General features: G+C 43.5%; 1 protein-coding gene across 1 annotated transcript in view; it reads left to right on the forward strand.

Annotated features, from left to right (window-relative positions):
- The first annotated feature begins 9,648 nt into the window (after positions 1 to 9,648).
- Positions 9,649 to 19,457, forward strand: part of Aoah (acyloxyacyl hydrolase) — a 218,265-nt gene continuing 208,456 nt past the window's right edge. Inside the window, exon 1 of the mRNA XM_055597240.1 lies at positions 9,649 to 9,813. Within this exon, the coding sequence (XP_055453215.1) occupies positions 9,687 to 9,813 (127 nt within the window). The 5' untranslated portion in view covers positions 9,649 to 9,686. The remainder of the gene's footprint in view (positions 9,814 to 19,457) is intronic.

Here is a 19,457-nt window from a genome sequence, read left to right on the forward strand (position 1 = left end):
TGAAGCAGTCATACGCAGATCCTGAGTCGGTAGTCTGGAGCTCCCTGCAAAGAGACTGACCATTTCAGTCTCTAGCATGAAGAGTTGACATGCCTTCCTACTCTGGGTTGAATCAGATGAGGGCCCAGGGCTACCTTTTTCAATCTCTGACTAACCAACAAGGTTAGTCGAACTTTGACCTTTGCCTAGTGGCAAAATCCAAGCATAATGTCTACATATATAGAACTGAAAGAAATGATTTGGTAATTGTTTACTAAGGCATATCAAAAGAATGGCTTTCCACGTTGTGGAATGTAACAGCCACATAGATTTTTTTTTAAATGTAGGTTATTTCATTCTGATTGTAATTTGGCATGTGATTTCTATTCAGCCAACAATTTTGATCTTACTTTTACATCCTCTTGCAAAATATTTACTCAGTTGAAGTGTGAATGACTAATATGTTGGTCCTTTAGAACGAGTGGGAAGTGAGAGCACTTGAAGGAACATGAAAGGACACAGCAGAGTAAGTTCAGCTTCAGAATCAGGAACAGGCCTTCCACCCTGTAGTCTGTTCCTGTAGGAGTCTGCCCATGTTTCCAGCTACTAACTTCATTGTGGGGTCACCGTCTCCTTGAGAGTGGAGTCAAGGCATGTGCTCACTTACCAGCTTGGGGGTGGGGCATCAACCTTATTGTAACTGTCAGTTTCCACTCCAGCTGCAACACATTTAACAACCCTGGTTGGGTGACCTTGTGACCCCCCTTTTTCCCTGCCTGCTACCCGTGGCAGTAATGACAAGCAGTAGCAGTATTCTCAGGAGACTGGAAGGGTGAGAGAGCTGTTTGATGATATTTATCTTTGGAGATCTATACATACAGTTCTTTCTTGAGTCTCCTTGGAACATGCCAGGTCACCTCTGATCACCAGACACTGCCTGTGTTTTGAGACTGGGTTAATCTAAATGAATAATGTTAATGCGCCCCTTAGCACAGCATTAAAGAAACAGACCTAACTGAGTAAGACCCTTAATAATCTGGATGTGGTACAGACTGACAAGCCCTACCTAATCCCAGGGTTACACCCTGTTCCCATTATCTGTTGTTGCACACAAATGTTCCCAAGAGACAAGGATATAAACAACCCCCAGTTAAACTGAATTGTGTTGTCTGAGCTCAACTGTGCAGTTCTTGGATCCTATTAGAATTACCAAGGGAGCTGAATGGTATATTCTTGCAACCCAGCCAGTCAAAAGAGAGCCAGAAATGGATTCTCTCTGGTCTGGGAGGTCAACAGGCAGAATTCAATCACACACACCAGGTTTTCTTGCAGGCCTAGATGAGAGGTCAGGGCAGCAGAGCCCTCTCCTTTATCCTGCCACCTCAGCGTCCATATGGTCTCTGAAACAGACTTCGTATGCCAAGGCAGAGGCTTCTACTTCTCTTAAAGATAAGACCTCACATCAAGTTGTATCAGGACTGGGCACACTGATGCGAGGCCTCATCTTTAAGAGAAGAAGAAATCTTCACATTGTTATCTTGGAGTCCAGACTTTTGTGTATGAAGTCTGTCTGTTTCAGAGACCACATGGATTAGTAGGGGGGAGAATCCCCTTTTCTGAGGAGTAGGGGAGAGAGATAAGAGGAAGAGTAGGGCAAGGAGAGTGCGCCTGGGAGTAGAGGAGGGAGGAGTTATAAAGTGAATAAATAAATAAATTATTTAATTAAAAGATTAAATGTTTTAGCTCTCCGTGTGTATGTGTTGGGGGGCTACCAAGATAAGGCCACACACAAAGCCAGGCATTTGGCCCCAGGCCCATCCAGACTCAGCCAAAAGGAAGTTCTTAATAAGAACATACATGGTGACAGATTCTGTCCTTTAGCAAAGAGAACCAGGTTTCTCTGAGACCTCATGGCACACCTACGTCTTGGCCTGAAGGCTTAAGCCAATGGTAACATAGATTCTGACAGCTTAAGGCTTCATGTTCAGGGTGACCTTAACTAACTACTTACTAGCTCCCTTAAGTAAGTACCTGCCTAGGAAGGATCAAGGCTGCCTGGAAAATTTGTTTGGTTTCAGTGTACATGAGGTCAGGACTCCCATACCAGTTAGCGGTAGCAGATGGACTCCATGTGGACTGGACTCCTGTGTCCCTTTGGTAATTTTTCACTTCCCTGGCTCTGTCAGCCCTCATCTTCATCCTCTGACTTCCCTTATTCTCTTGTAAAAATGCACTAGTACATGGCTAGAGATGTGGGAAGTGGCAGGGTACCTGCCAAGCATGCGCAAGGTCCTTGGTTCCATCCTGAGACACACACACACACACACACACACACACACACACACACACACACACAGAGAGAGAGAGAGAGAGACTCAAATGTCTCAAGACAAATAAAAATAAAAAAAAATCTTTGATCTCTACCTTGAAATTGGGTTCAGTTCATACTGAACCCTTGTACCTTCTGACAGTGCTCTTATGATCAGAACCTGTCCTCCACTGATTCTCTTCCATAAGCATATTCAAAAACTATAGTGGGCCACAGGGTCACTTTTCAAAGTTCTCTTAGAGGAGAAGGTGGAAAAGAAAAGCACAGGTTCTCTCGGGTGGACTTCCGCCCCTTTCACCAGGGTGCAAGATAACCTCCTCTCCTTATCACTCAGTAATCCAGGTCTACATTAGCTGCTCTCTCCTACCACACGTGAATCTCAAGTCATAGCTAGGGCAATAAAGACACTGCTAAGCTGAAGAGGATCTGCTGTGGCAGGCACACACACCAAGGCCACCCTTTCTTCTTTCCCCTGACTAGGGATCAGACTGCATGCCACCTTCCAGCCCTGCAAGCAGCTCTGATTTGGAGGAAATCAGCTCTGTGAAGTGTCTCCAGGACTGCCCTTTGTCCCCTCCACCACCCTCAGGCTGGGCCAGGCACAAGTCTTTAAGGAAATAAACTTTGCCATCTTGATAGAAAAGTATGAGAGACTTGCAGGAAATTGTATAACTGCGGACTTTACGCGCCCACTGAGGCGCTGCCCTCTGGCTTCCTGTTTTCTCTCTGCACAGTCCTGGTGCTGCTTCTAGAATCCCCTCTTGATACTCAGTGCACACTGCCTCCAATACTGACCTTTCTTCTCAGCATTGACACCAAGCTTCAGTTCAGAGGCCCAAATTTACTGCCTCAGATGCTTTTCTTTTACATAATACTCCCCAAAACGACAGCAAAAAATATCTATTCCTCTTACTTTGCTGACTGCAATATCTAATGTATATGTAGTCTTTATTTTGCTCTGTTTCACTCATTTTGTCTCACTAACACTCCGTGAGTATCTGCCTAGAGTCCAGTATACACTCTTTAGTGATGATACCAAACACCCTGCCATCCAGGAACCCACAGGTACCGGGAGACACAGATGAACACTGATGTCAAAGTGTCTGGTGAACACCGAGACTGGAGCAAAGTACCCTTGACAAAGGACAGGGAGCCCTTCTCAGAAAATAACCTTGAAAGGAAAGGAGCAGTCTGCAGGGCCAGGCAAGGGATATTACAGGCAAGTGGTAGCACAGGCCAAAGCAGTGGGGCATGGGTGTCTGCTTGTGTTTCGGGGCATCAAACATAATTCAGTATGATCAGAAAGCAGAACACAAGAGAAATGTGATTAGAAGCATGGTTGGAGACATGAGCAGGCTCCGGATGACTCAGAGATCTGTGGAACTATTTGAAGCCTTTACTCTTGATGAGATAGGCCCTTGGGAGCTTTGAACTCTTCAACCACAGAGTGATGCGGCACCTGTTCTCTGTCGCCCACCTTGCAAAGAGGGTTGTGGTCATCTGAGCACACCTATTCTCTGAGTCCAATCACAAGGACTTGTAAAGCCAGGAACACATCCAAGATCACATGGGCATTCTGGCAGATGGAGTCCACCAGAGTGCAGACATGTCTTCACTTATCCAGACACTGGATGGCACAGACCACCTGACCATCACTGCCTTGGCCAATGAATTTAAAGATTCCACACAACTACAGGGCTCTATGTCATCTACCTGGAACACAAAGCACATTGTGGCATTCTGTTTATCCTTGATTTCCAGCTTCCTGTCTGGACGTAAATCAGGAAGCACATAGCTAATCCGCAGCTTTACTTTTTGAAATGTGGATGCGAACCCCCTGTAAGACAGGAGCCTACCTCCAGACATGGCCCCACCCAAGTGAGCCTCAACAGCCTCAAGTTTTTGCCCGGGCTTTTGGCGAATAAACCAGGGTGTGGGTTAAAATGCTTTCAGGGAGCATCAATATCCGCCCGTCATTAAAAAAAAAAAAAAAAAAATAGGCAAAACTGTGTTTCTACTCATCTTCCTAAAACTAATAAAAGATAATAAAAACTATAATTCAGAAAAAAATCACCTATACTCACACATGATTTATATGTTGTTGAGTACGAAGATCACATTTTTCAAAGCGTAACGTTTTGCTGACCACATTGCCCACAGTCTAAAACGACTCATGCCTACTTCCCATGCAGTTGCGAACGAACATGTGACTCTGTTTCCAAGCACCCTTTGCAACTGGGTGTGGCTGACGAAAAGCAAACAGATTTTTCTCCTAAGGGAACATGTGATGTGCTCTTCATCACATGTTTCTTCTTCTGGCCTGCAACACAAGCAGGCTGGTTGGCGTTCTCGCAGTCATTTGAAGCTGTGAGCTACTCCAGAGGGCAAAAGCCAGTCCTAGGGTAGAAGGACAGTCTCTGGATTTCCTTTATCTAAAGAGAATTGAATGACCCCCATTCTTAGTGAGGCCGTCTTTATGATCATTCAAACTTACCTTGATAGCTCAGAGAACCAGGTGAAGACTGTTAAAGCTAACTAGCCTTGATCTGTCACTTTTGAGAGTCTGAAGTCCTCCTATGATAACTTGAGAATCCCTGAGGCCTGTGTTTACATAGCTTGCCCACTTCTGTGCTTGCTTCTGCCAGTCACTCTTAGCTCTGTCCCAAACAGGAAACCCAGCTACTCATTGATCTCCACTCACTCCACAGAAGGCCTGAGCAGCTCACCATCTCCCTAACACACGCAATATAACGTCACAGATCCAGAACGACTCTTGTTAGCACTGGCTTTTGCCACTTCACCTCCCAGTACCACACCACGCCTGTGTAGCCAAAAGTACAACAGTATGTCCTCCGTCTTTACTCTTCCCTCTTCAATCTACCTCAGCTCCTTCCCTTAAACTAGTGGCCAGAAGATGAAAAAGCACCCACCTAATGGAACTGATTGTCCTTAGAGGCAGTTGTGTTATAAATGACACACGTTTCTGATACATGTATTTCCAGAGAGGCGTATGTGTGCATGCGCTTGTGTATGTGTGTTTGTGTGCATGTGGGGGTGTGAGAGAGGATTCAAGCACACACACAAGAGGAGGAAGATATTAAATGCCTTTCTCTCTCTACACCCTAGCTTTTGAGATGCAGTCTCTCGCTGAAGCTCATCCCACCGCCCCCTGCCTTTTGGTTGGGCAGGCTGGCCATCAGTCTCCCAGCATCAGCTGGTTGTCTCCATCTGTCTCCCAATGCTAGGGTCCAGGGAAAGCATAATTATACCCAGCACCTATGTACTTGCTGAGGATTTGAACACAGGTCCTCTTGCTTTCACAGCAAGTACTCTTTACTCACTGAACCATGACTCCAGTTCCCTCTGATATCTGTATTTCTGAAAATTGATCAGAAGCATCATAAAACCTCCATTCTTAGCAGGTGCATCTCTTTTTCTAAAACTTTAAAATCCCAAAGTGAACGCGTTGATGAGTAATGAATTGGAGGGCGGGAAGAGTATAGGGCACAAATCCTATTGGCTAGTGTGCAGGGCCTGCAGTCTACTGCAACATTCACAAGGGCGTGGAGGAGCCAGCTCCTTCCGGGTAGCTGGCTCTTTGTAAGCCCCTGATGTGTGCCTCGCAGGAATGGTCTCCACATTTTTCTGCCAGGAAGAATGACCACAGTTGATGCCCCATGAACTCATCAATAAGAACTCACATATCAAGCACGAGGACCACTCACACTTACTAAAAACATATTTCTCTGGGGTTTTCTGAATTCCTATTGTACATTGTGATTTTGTGCCTGTATTATTAAAACGAAGCTTTTGAAGTGACCTGAGTTAGTGCGCAAGTAAAATATTAAAATTCAGGGTAACACTGGAGGAAGGCAATGCGGATTCACTGTCAGCTCTACATTTTAAAATAACGAGGTTTTAAGTGATGCATAGCAGTTCCACATACTTTCAATGTACCATGTGACCTTCCAATATGCGTAAGCAGTGTGTGATGGCCACATCCTGGTAGCTGGCATATATATCACCTCAGATTTTTGTCATTTTTTAGTGGGTTGGTTTACATTTATCTTGCATTAAATTTTAGGTTTCTTTTTTTAATAAATACGCTCTCTTAATCCTCGTAATCTTACTATAATGCTGGCATGATAAGCAGCATTTTACAGTTACATAAAGGGCTGGAAAGATGATTCTGCAAGAACATTTGCAGCCCTAGCAGACCCAGGTTTGGTTTCCAGCACCCACACCTGGTGGATAAGAAGCAACTGAAACTCGGAATCCAACACCCTCTTCTTGACACCTAAACTATGAATAAATAAACCCTTATAGTGAAATAAATAGCTGTTACCCACATGCTGCCTTGTCAGGATCAACATACCAGTTCCTGAGCTGGGCAGACATGGTACAGAATGGGGCTCAGACTAGGGGGAAAGGGTCTGTGTTTAGCAGGTAGCGTGGGCAAGTCTGGAGCCAGACTAAGGAGAGGGCAGTGCAAACTCAGGCACAGAGAGAGAAAGCAAGACCAGGAGGGCCTAGTAGCAACACAAGCTTCTTATCTCCTTTTTCTTTGCCTCCATCTTTCTCTACTTCTCTTCCTGGTGAAGAACTTGCTATGAGAGAGAGGTGGAATCCAATAAAAGTCAGATGTAATCAGAAAGGGGATTCATAGCGAACAGAAGCACAGGTGCGCTTTTCAGGATCATGAATCCCCAGCCCCCTGCTGCAGAGAGGATGGCTGAGGTTTGTATCCGAGCAGAGGAACAGAGCGTAGCAAAGAAGGTACTTCATTCTCAGGAACAGATGGTGAGAAAATCAAAATTGGAGCGACTGTGACAGCCGTGCTCCTCTGGGGACGTCACCCAGGGGCCCACCAGTTCTTCCACACCACAGGTGGCTCCTGGCCTCTCACCAGGCAGATCAGAGGGCTAGGCCATTTGTATTCAGTACCCAGTGAGCAAAGGAGCCCTGGCAGGAAATGATGCTGCCATCTAGAGCCCCCACTTTGGTGATGGGAACGACTGAGGTGGCAGTGTGTGCCTGGATGTATTACTTCTAGGGTGAGCTGGTAACTTCACTCCCCTGATTCTGTGTCCCTTTGGCATTGCCCACTGAGAACTCAGCTGCCAAATGTGAGGAGCACCACCAGGTACTGAGTACCCTCTTTTAGGTATGGTACTAACCAGCCATACCTCTCTCAAAGAAAACATCTTAACTTCTTTTCTAGTGAAGGCATGTCACCCACTGAAAGGTAAGGGACTTGCTTGCTGCTGGAGAGATAAGTCAGGGTCATTTACTGTGCCAACTCAAGGTCTGAGCGCACCAGATGTATTCAAAGCTTCCAGCCCCTGGGATGGTTGTGGGTGGAGCTGACCGGCTCACACATGGATGGTGATATGATTTGCACCACCCCTGACTATGATTCTGTCCGTGCCTGCACCCAGCTGTGCATTGGGACCGCCAGATTCTCAGGCCTTGAGGCTACTCCAGAACATCTCAGGCCTTTCTAGAACATTCCTTCAGCCTCCAAGTCAGGCAGAGGACTGACTGGCCCAGAAAAGATGTTCAGTAAATTCTGCATTTTGTTGTTTTGAGATATTTTTTCCAAGCATTACATGCTGCCCTGCAGCTGTCATAGAGCTCAAAGCTCCCTCAAAGCTTGGCCTGGGCCACAGATGTGCTAGCATCTTTACCCGGGAAATAGCCAAAGCTTTAATTTAGTACTTATTTTCTTCTTACCTGCCATGGTGTTCTGGATTCAACATTACCTGGATCCTTGCAGTAAGCCTATAAGGTGATACTACCATTACCCAAGTTAACTGAGGAAACCGGAGGTAGAAAGCCAGCTTGCTCACCTGATACAGTCGACACATAAAGTCAGATATGAAAGTCAAACATTGGCCCTTTATTGTTCATTCACTCCATCATTCTATCTAAAGGTTCTCATGTCCATGAGGTCTAGGACCAAAAGCAGCAGTGCCTTGGCCAAACAAAAGACCTTTACAAAAGGCCAAATCAGCAATCAACAAGCAGTACTAATAGTACTCAGGGGAGGACATGAAGGTGAGAAGAGGACATGGTAGGAGGTGAACAGATACTGTGTATGTGGAGTGGGGGATTGAGGATGAGTATGATGATGCATTGAATATATGTATGAAATTATAAAAGAAAAAAAAAGCTGTTCTATTAAAAAAAAAGCTCACCAATTTAGCTGACTTGCATAATTCTAAATCAGTAACAAGTCTTTCTCAGAGCAAAAAGAAGGAACAGTCACATGATGGTACACTTTTATCTGGATAGAGGGACTTTAGCCTTTGAGCTTGTCTGAGTGATGCATACAACTTTGGTGTATCCTATTAAAAAAAAAGGCATTCAAATTATGTATCTTTCATTTTCAAACCCCCTTTTTTCAGATTACTTTCCCCAGAAAAACAATGCCAAATTCTCACCTTCAAAGCAGAAAAGAAAGAATCAGTCTCTTAAAAGTGAACAAATTCCCCACAGATGGAAAACAAACACATCTTCAGATTCTGAGGGGAAAATGATGCCGCCTGCCCAGGCAAGTAGATATGAGATGCCTAGATCTCACGTCTTCTCCCTTATTAGATTTAAGAGCTAACCCTGCTGACAGCTTGTTGTTTTGTGCATACATAATAGAAGACTTTAAGAAAGCTGGACCCTGCAAGGAATAGTCTCTCTTTACTAGAAGAAAGTTATCACTGACCAGAAGGTTCCCTGACAAAGCAATATCCTCAAATATACAGCCATTTAAAAGAAACCTGAGTAAATTTAAACATAATTCTGCATTATAGCTTATAACCATAATTATTCTACATGACAACTGTAACTTCTTCACTCTGTAGGTGCTACCAATTGGATTCCTGAGGGGCTAAGAGTAGCTGGTGTGGTATTTTCTTCTTTGCTTTGAGTTTGTATTTAATTTTGTTTTGTAAGAATGAAAGGGGAAGGGCCTCTCTCTTCCAACCCAACAGTGTGCTTCGGGCAAACCTCAAGGTTCATGTGGTTTATGGTCACTGACTTCAGCCAGAGGCCGGAAGTGCTGTTGCTGTCACTGTGTAACTTGGGTATTTCTTTTCCTTGAAGTCTTTGCTCAGAGGGAATGCTCACCAAGGACTTCTCCAGTTCTTCCCAGACCTGCACAGCTGAGCTTCTCTCAGAGGTCTCACAATAGCCAGCTCTGTCGGGTGTGCATGTGTATGGGCATGCGCGTGCGTTTCTGCGCATACACTTGCATCATACTTGTTGCAAAGTGTGTTCACAGCAGAGTGTGCATTGGGATACGGTAACTGCAGAGGGGCCAAAGAAGGTTCAGAAGTAGAGTGATCGTGTGGACCAGATCGTGGCTCCTGCTCTACAGCTCAGGATGAAGTCCCCCTGGAAAGGCCTCAAGGCCACCCCTCTGTTTCTTCTCCTGCTCTCTCACTCCTTGGTCTCTGTGCCTTATGTGGACCCGCCAGGTGCCAGCTACTCTGATGTCCGCAGCTGTATAGGTATGTACATTTTTTTCTATGCATTCATAACAATGAGGTCTGGTACTTTGCTGGCACAATAATTCCTCAACCTCAAAGTTAGATGTGGTAGCACGTACCTGTCTGGATTCCTAGCGTTTAAGGGGAAGAGGAAGGAAGATCGGCAGAAGGAAGATAGCTTGACTACATATTGAGACCCTATCTCAAAAGAAAATGAACAACAACAACAACAACAAAACAGCTCTTTTGCTCTTCTGCGATCGGAAAGGTTTTCTTTTGGATCAGCTCCCCTAAAAATCTGAAATTCTCAGTTCTCTTCATGGTGCTGATGTCAGACATCTGGACTGGATTGCTGCCCTGTTCCCCCTCCTTTTGCTGATCTGTAACTGGTTCTTACCTATCCCTTTCCCTACCTTTGTGATCTTAGTGGACAGGGCAAATAACATGTACTTTACTGGGAAACTGGGAGAACTAAGCTCACGCATGCGTGTCTGGGATATCTGTACGTGGTGAGGGCTCCTTCGTTCTTTAAGGAATTTAGCTATAGTGGCCCAACAAAAACTCTGAACACTGGCTAAGATACATCTCTGTGTCTTCTCCTTTATAGGAATATGTTGGAGGAAGGTCCAACTGTGTTTCCAAATGCTGATTTTGGTGCCCTGAGATTTGGTTACCCTCCTGCCTGGGCACTGTTACTACCTTGAATTATCTCCTGTACCCATGTGATGACAAGAAATGTTCCCCAGTTATTCCTGATGAACTGATTAAAAGGCCTATATCTGGGCAGGGCAGAAGAAAAGGGCAAAGTGAAGATTTTTGGGCTTGAGGAGAGAAGGATCACAGGAGAAGGAGACAGGTAGCAGAAAAGGAAGGAAGCAGAGAGCCATAGGGTGGAGAGAAGCACATGACCAGATCAGCATGGGTGGAGGAAAGCAGCCCAGATGGAAAACATTAGCAAGTATTATGGACAGGAAGTAGCCCAGATGGAAATTATTAAGGCAAATGGCTTGGGATGGAGGCTGGGAAGTGATTAGGTAGTTCTAGGAGAAAACATTTACCAGTCCCAGGTAAAATGAGGCTGTTTTAAAATACAACAGGTGTCTGTGTCTTTTATTGATTATGATAGCAGGTTAGACAATACCATTGTAATAATTATAGGGCTAATAATAAACATTATCAGTCCATGCTTTTAAGTTATCTGCAACAGGAACATTTTATTTCCAGGTTTTCTTTGTATTTGCTTTGTGTCTTCTGAGGACAGCAGGGAATAGGGTGAGACCTTCTACGCTGAGTAGTTTTACGTCAACTTGACACAAGTTGAAGCCATCTAAGAGGAGAGAATCTCGATTAAGAAAATGCCTCCCTGAGCTTGGAAACTTATAGGGCATTTTCTTCTTTTTTATTTATTATTTATTACAACTCATCCCCTTTCCCTAGTCCACTGATGAGGGAGGTCCTCCTTCCCTTCTCTCTGACCCTAGCCTGTCATGTCTCATCAGGATTGGTTGCATTGTCTTTCTCTGTGGCCTGGAAAGGCTGCCCCTGAGAGGGAGGCGATTTTCTTAATTAGGGATTGATAGAGAAGAGCCCAGTTCATTGTGGGTAGATAGAGGCCTGAATTAGTCGTGCTTTACCAAAGCCATGATCTTATGATGCACATCAGGGAACACATATCTAGATCCAAAAATCCATTTTCAAAATAAAACCCAAAGAACCAGATTCATTGGTTCCTTTGTAACCAGGTCTAGGAGTGGGAGGAGTCATCTTTTCTCAGTCTTCAGTTTTCTAGAAATCACAACTCACTGCCATTCCATTTTCTGACCACAAACCTGCAAGCCTGCCAAATGAAATACACGAGGAAATAAAAGCTTCTGAGGGTCTGTTCTATTTCCAGGGAGGCTACAAAAGAACTTATTGGGTTTAGTCCAGCAATCTGCCATGAGATCACCAGATCTTCACACTAGTAGAATGGACGCAAGTTTACCATTTTCTTTCCTGCCAGGTTCCCAGCAAGGCTATGTATGGGGAGTTGGAGGCTGTGATAAGAGAATTCTAGAAATTTGCTCTGCATGTCTACTGTTGCAGAGCAAATGAAAATAACAAGCATTTTGTTGCAGCATGATTCGGTAGGTCAGGGATATGTGCACAGCCTGGATAGTAATTTTCTGTGCTGTGTAGGGGTAACTGGGCTGATTGGCGATCTGAAAATGACGGGTTGATGGTTCTGAAATTAAAACAGCTTCTCTCTCCCCACTCAGTCCCAGTCCATCCTCAAAAATCTATTCTATTTTCCTTTCCCAGGTTGGAGGTGGTGAGTGGTCCATGTGTCCCTGCCACAGCCCTCCTCTTTACTAAGCCCCTCTGTTTCTGTGGACTGTAGCTTGAATACCATTTATTTAACAGCTAATATATAGCCATAACTGAATGATACCATATTTATCATCTTTCAAGATGATTTTTTGTTTAGTTCCATTCATTTGCCTGCAAATTCAGGATGTCATTAAAAAAAAAAAAAACACTGAATAATACTTCAGTGTGTAAATATACCACCTTTTCCTTATCCATTCTTCAGTTGAGGGACACCGAGGTTGTTTCTAGTTTCTGGCTATTTTGAATAAAGCTTCAATGAACATATTTGAGGAAGTGTCCTCCAGGTAGGATGGAACATCCTTTGGGTTTATGTCCCAGAGTGGTATAGCTGGGTCTTGAGGTAGACAATGTTCTGAGGAACTGCCATATTGATTTCTGTAATGGCTGTACAAGTTTGCCCTCCCCTTGCTCCACATCCCCACCAGCGTGAGCTGTCGCTTGTATTATGGATCTTAGGAAGTATCTGTCTTCAGGGAAGTTACCATCAAATTTAGAGAAAATGCTAGAGATTGTTCCTGTTCTGCAGTCATATTTTGCAGCTTTTCAACAGTTCAACAAATATATGTACTATACACATAATATATACTTATAACATGTGATTTTTGGCAAATATAAAATGATGACTCTTTGTTCTTTTCAAGGATCCTCCCTCTTCTTCTATATTACCCTCAATCCTCCTTCCCCAGGTAAAGACCCTCCCACCCATTTCCCCCATTCCCTCCTTCATATCACCTATGTCCTGATGCTTCCCACCTACAACTCTCCTCTTCTTGGCCCCTTTTTACTTTCCTACTCCAGTGGCTATTCTAGGTTTCATATTCACATCTACGGATTTGGAGTTATGAACCACAAGTAAGAACATGCAATGTTTGTCTTTTTGAGTCTGGATTATTCCAGTTAATATAACATGTTCTAATTCCATTCATTTGCCTCCAAATTTCATGATTTTCAACGGAGTTTTATTTTTCTTTTCAAGTTTCTAATATGTGTGTGTGAGTGTTTCCTAGATATGGGTCCCATGTCAAATCTATGCCTGGCTAATTATTTTTTTTCTGTTCTGTGAGTTTTTTCTTTACTTTTATAACTGTGCCTCCTCTAGAACAAATTCTTTTCTATTTGATGAGTCTCTATTATTTTTTTTTTATCTCCTGTACTTCTGAGGTCGTATCTAATAGTTTTACTTTTAAATTGCTATTGTCACTGTATTATTCTGTTTTCTGTATGGGTATTCCTTTATCTTGATTCCCAGACACTGCATCCCTAAGCAGCATATGGTGATCAGGCATGTAATCTCTACTGAGATTTCAAGTGAGCGGAGTCAAATTGGGCCTTAGACAAGTTCAGAAACTGGATACATGGTTGGCAGGTGTGTTACCCTAGATCCAGTTCCACTTCCACAAACCATATAAATAGATCCAACTGATTTAAGATGAGCATGAAAAGGAGAAGGTTTTCTTAGGATAATCCAAGGAATGAAGTTTAGAATCAAAAGTCAGGAAAATAATAAAGCCTAAAAATGAAGCCAGGTGTCAGGAAACGGTAAACTCCAGGCACCCAAGGCATCCTCTCTTCTGGACTCTCAGTGCTGGCTCTAATTCTGTCCTGCAGATGAGCTGCTTCATTGCTTTCTGAACTTTGGTCAGCTATGTATGGTGGTAAAACTCACAGATTTCTGGGTTCTCCATATGTTTACCAATCCCAGTTTCACAACAGAGAAAGCCTGGGCTGTCGTCACACCACTGAAGAGGAGGCAAGTGGGAGCGAGGAAATCCCTTCACGCAGACACAGTTCTCAGAAGAGTGGAGTTGCTGCCACTGAGCAGATGTTCCACACGGAGCCAGCATAGAAGGTGCCAGGCTACTAAGCAACACCCCATCACAAGCGAACAATCCTCGCTCCCCACCAGGAGCCTTGTATTGGGGACCTGAACACTAGACCTGAGAACACGGGTCTTGACTTCACCCTGAATCAGGAACAGCTGTGGGAATTCCATGTCATTTTCAATCCACTAACCAGCCCATCTGCCCCCTGAACACGTGCTCACTGGATTGCGTATCAGCTTTCCAAGGTTATGGAATCAGTAATAATCCAGGTTTCATTCTGTAAAACATCAGTTTCAATACAGGATGAGTTATAGGCCTGGTAGTTCTTATGCTTCTTCATTGACACTTAAATTAGTTCATTGAGTTTTGAGGATTGTAAGGTATTATTTAATACTGATGAAGCTGGTTCAGGGTTTTACAGCTTCATTCATGCTCTCCTTCATGTTTTAAATAAGCATGTCCTCAGAGGCAGGCCCTCTCCCATCCTGAGCACTCCACTCCACAGACTGCTCAGAAACTCTGGTTGGAATAAGAGACAAAGGTACTTCTGTGGTCCCAGAACTGTGTGAATGGGGAAAAGGCATCATTAACAGAAACAGGAAAGGTTTGGACAAAACTGGCAGGGAAGGTCGCAAATTCATGGTCATAATTTAGATACGCACAGAGGTCGGTCTCTGTTTCTCTACAACTGGCTAAAAGTTCATAGACAGCATTTCTGTGGGTAGCAGAAAGCATTTCCTATTACCTGCCATTCATGTGGGTAGCAGGGGTTCTCTTCCTTCCTTCCCCTCTCATAGTTGCTTTAGTTCTCAAATCACCCAGTAGTCACAGATCTCAGACTTGGGAGTAGCTCAGTGCTTTGCCCACAGAGATTCTTGAGTCGCAGTCATGGCTGTAGAGTTCACAGGTCCATCTTACAGCTGCCCTGACGTCCTGCCCTGTTGTTCTGCCTCTCACCCATAGGAGCTCAAAGGACCTACAGACTCCCCAGAGTTTAGCCAGATTACCCCCTTGTTCTGTGGGTGCCACTTTGCACTCATTCCTCACTTTGGTAATCTTGCATAATCTCCTCTCCTTAACCTTCTGTCTTTCATTTTAAATTATCATTGAATTTAGTCCAATCTTTATGCAAATGGAAACCTCCGATCCTTTGAGTTGTCCACATCCTGTCTATTTTCTTTTTTTCTGTGCTATTCTGGGACCAAAATCCTGAAAAGAAAAACCAGATAAACACAACAGAGAAAAGAGTATGTGACTCTTTTTCACTGTGATCACACACTAAGCAAAACTTAAAAAAAAAAAGAGGTAGCAGCATGCTATTCTTTATGGAAAAAGTTAACAACACTCCCCCCCCCCTCTTTTTATAAATGCTCTGTGGAAAAGAGGAACAAAAAGGTTTCACAGTATTCAGTGAAATCCCCTAAGTTTTAATGTGCCCATCACTCTCCGTCAGTCCTCCTAGAAAGACTGAACACAGGAGTGTAGTTTTACAGCAGTCACACAGTTCTTTCTGAATGCAGAGCTCACTCATGGCCTATATTTTCTATCCAGTACTCTACTGAGTTTTCTAGCTGCACACACAGAAGCAACAGGAAGAGCAAGGGATAGAGCATCCAGGTTCTTAGATAGATGATTTCGGAATCTGCCACTGTACACATGTGCCATCAGGGACATTGCTTAACCCTCTCCACCTTCCTTCCCAGAAGAGAACGATGCAGGGATCTGGTTAAACATGTAGATCCCAGGATGGACTTAGAATTGTCTTGGCACATCATAGGTACTGATAATGGATGTGATTATCAAAACTTGAAAATCAAGAAAGAATGCACTTAAATACCTGTGTTGTAAACTTTCTGAGATTAAACCTATTACAAAGCAGAGTCCAAGGAAACCGAAGAGTAACATATGAAAGTCCATGTTGTGTAAATCTGAAGGACCTCCTACCAAGAAAGATTTTACAGCAGTTTCCAGAAAATGTGAATGACACATAGATACTATTTTGAGGCACTCGTGAATAAACTGGACAGTTGTGGTAACAGCTGCCTGAAGAGGTGGGTGATGGTTAAAAATGTAGTTTAATAGCTAAGCAAAACAGGAATCTTCACAAAACCAGGCTCTCCTCTGAAGGGATTGTCACAGTCTGGAGAGCTTCCCTATCCCAGTAAGAGGAAGTACCCAGACTGAAGACAGAGCCTCAGAGAGTTCTTAGGAGCAACGTTTTAAGGAAAAAAAGAAAGAAGGTGAATAGAAGACAGAAGCTGTACATGGCAGCTGCAAAGAAAAGGCAGACACGGGCAATCTCCCCTAGGCATTCAGCAGAAATGGTGGGGAGAAGATATTTTAAAAAGAACCGTTGAGGGTGGTAGGGGTATCCTGTAGTCTGATCCTCAGGGCCCACATGCTGGAAAGAAAGCACAGATTCATCCATTTTCCCCTGACCTCTGATATGAAAATGTACTGACATAACAAAGCACTATGCCCATTGAAAATACACTAAGAAAATGTTAAAATAAATAATAGAGTGATTTCATAGCATGGATTTCTATGAGCTTTTCCACTAATACGCTCAAATCTACACATATCTGTTGTCACACACTTTCTATACATCTGGACATAGTGAAATTGGATTCTTCACTCAGGATTAAAAAGTTTGAAACTGAGATGTCAGATGGGTCTTGTCTTAGATACTGTTCTCTTGCTGTGAAGAGACACCATGACCATAGCAAGACATAGAAGAGAGCGTTTAATTAGAGACTTGTTACAGTTTCACAGGTGACTTTCAAAGCAGGAAACATGGCAGCAGGCAGGAAGGCATGGCGCTGGAGCAGGAGCTGAGAGCTTGCGTTCTGATCTGCAAGTGGAAGAAAAAAGAAAGAGATCCAGTGGTTGTGGTATGGGCTTTTGAAACTTCAAAGCCCACCCCTGGTGACACACTTCCACTAAAAATGGCCACATCTCTTAATCCTCGCTACCAGATGTTCAAAGAGATGAGCCTCCGGAGCATTCTCACTCAAAGCACCGCAGGGCTTAACCCTCCTTTTGGACTCGGGTCCTAACTTTCACTGGTTGTTGACAATATTTAATGCCTTCTGTTAGCAGGATCAGGGTCCCTTAGCTTATGAGCTACCAGCTGGCAATGAGTAGAGGTTGTTGTTCAGTATAAGAAATCAGCAGCATACTGTTTCTTTTCTATCCAGCACCATCTAGAAAAAAAAAGTCTGCATTTAAAAGGATTTGCTGATTATTTCAGGCCCACGCAGGAAAAACAGTAATTCAAAGTAAATTGGTTAACACCCCAATTACATGCACAAATCCCTTTGTTATTGTGACCAAAGTAACATCAAACATACCAATGTCCTCCCTCCCACTCCACCCCCAGAGGAATACACAGGAACAAAGGCCTTGTTATTCTGCCTAACAGACATCGAAATGCTCAAAAGGAAGGGGAAAGGCCACCAAACCGAATACTGTGATATATCACATAAGAGGATCTCTGACTTACGCCCAAAGTCATTTTCCGAATAGACACGGACTAGCCGTGTACATCAGCAAACAGAGAATGGTTTCTTTCTGGATGAGAGTGTTACTGGTGAGATTTTTGTAGGCTTTATGGGTTTTTATTTTCAGCTTCGTAAACTGTACTGGCTGGCTTTGTGTGTCAACCAGAGACAAGCTATGGTCATCAGAGAGGAAGGGGCCTTAGTTAAGGAAATTCCTCCATGAGATTCAACTATAAGGTATTTTCTCAGTTAATGATCAACAGGGGAGGGTCCCGCCCATTGTAGGAGGTATCATGCCTGGGCTGGTGGTCCTGGGTTCTATAAGCAGGCTGAGCAAACCATATGCACCCATCTATGGCTTCTGCATCAGCTCCTGCTCCAGGTTGCTGCCCTGATTGATGCCCTATCCATACTTCCTTCAATAATGAACAGCACTGTGGACGTGTAAGCTGAATAAATCTTTCTCTCCCCAACTTGCTTTTGGTCATGGTGTTTTGTTGCAACAATACCTTACTGAGATAGAGACTTTTATGTTTAAGCTTTTACTCATTAGCTTCACACTGCAGATTTGGAAAGAAAAACAAATTGCTCCAATGTCATAGCCTCTTCCTAATAAGCTGCACCTCTCACAACTCTCAAGGTGTAAACAAAACTCCAGACAGAGCCTGTGTCCACAGAGACTGATTGATCAGAAGTTCTGCGGTGTCGAGAGATTGGAAGGTTGCAGTTCCAGAGGCTAATTACCTTATCTTGGACCAGCTTTAGCAAGGACTGCAAACTAATAAAAAAAAAAAAAAAAAAAAAAAAAAAAAAGGAAAGAACTAAATTGAAAATATTTTACCAATGTTTTGCAAATAGACTTTGAACAGACACATGACGTGTTAATAACCGGCCAAATGAGAAGTCTCGCCTTGAAAAAACAATAGTAGTTCACTAGATAGGCTGGGCAGATTTGAATTCACAGGAAAAAAAAAAAAGCAATGAATTTGCACATAGATCAGTGGAAATCATTCAAAACAACGCTAGAAGAAAAGTGAAATTGAAGGAAAATATTCCAAACCTCAGGAACATGTGCTACGTTGTCTAGTATCTTGATATCTGTGAAATGGGTGTTCTAAGAGGAGAGGAAAGAGAAAGAGGAAGTTTGTCAAGCTACCTGGAAAAAAGGTAAAAGACAACACCACTTCAAAACTGAAGGAAAATGTTAACCCACTGATGCAAGTCTCTTCACAGACAGCAAATGAAATAAATACAAAGAAAACTCTGACACTTCATAGTTAGTCTTCTGAAACCAAATATAATATAAATCCCATACCGGAAAACAGTATCACTAATAGCTTGCCTCATTTCAGAGCTTATGCAGGCAGAAGGCAGTAGAATGACAAGGTGCTGAGAGAGGACAATAAGTTATTAACCCAGAATTCTATGCCATATTAAACTATGACTTTAAATGAACATAAAATATAAATGCATTTCCTGATGAATAAAACTGAGGAGCGTTGCTGGTAAATTTGTCACGTAAGAAGTACTAAAAGGGAGCTGGAAAGATGACTCAGTGGACAAGAATACTTACTGCTCTTACAGAGGCCCAAGCTCAGTTTCCAGCACCCACATGGTGGCTGGCGACCAGGCACCCACTGCAGGCGCATACATGCAGGCCAAACATTCATACAGGTAAAGTAAAAGTAAGTAGCTCTTTAAAAAAAAATAGGAAAAAGTAATCGAAGGGCTGAAGAGATAGCTCACTGAATAAGGCCCTTGCCACACAAGTGTCAGGACCATACTTCGGTCTTCAGCAGCCATGTACATATCGGGCAAGGGTGCTGACCTGCTTCTAATCCCTCTGCTTGGAGGGCAAGGGATCCCAGAGCAAGTAGATTACCTATGCCAGCCAAATTCTTGAACTCCAGGTTCAAGAGAGACCCTACCTCAACATGTGAAGTGGAGCACCATCAAAGCAGTCACTCAGAGT

This window comes from Psammomys obesus, unplaced genomic scaffold, assembly GCF_907164565.1.
Source record: "Psammomys obesus unplaced genomic scaffold, mPsaObe1.curated_primary_1811, whole genome shotgun sequence".
NCBI classification, from domain to species: domain Eukaryota; kingdom Metazoa; phylum Chordata; class Mammalia; order Rodentia; family Muridae; genus Psammomys; species Psammomys obesus.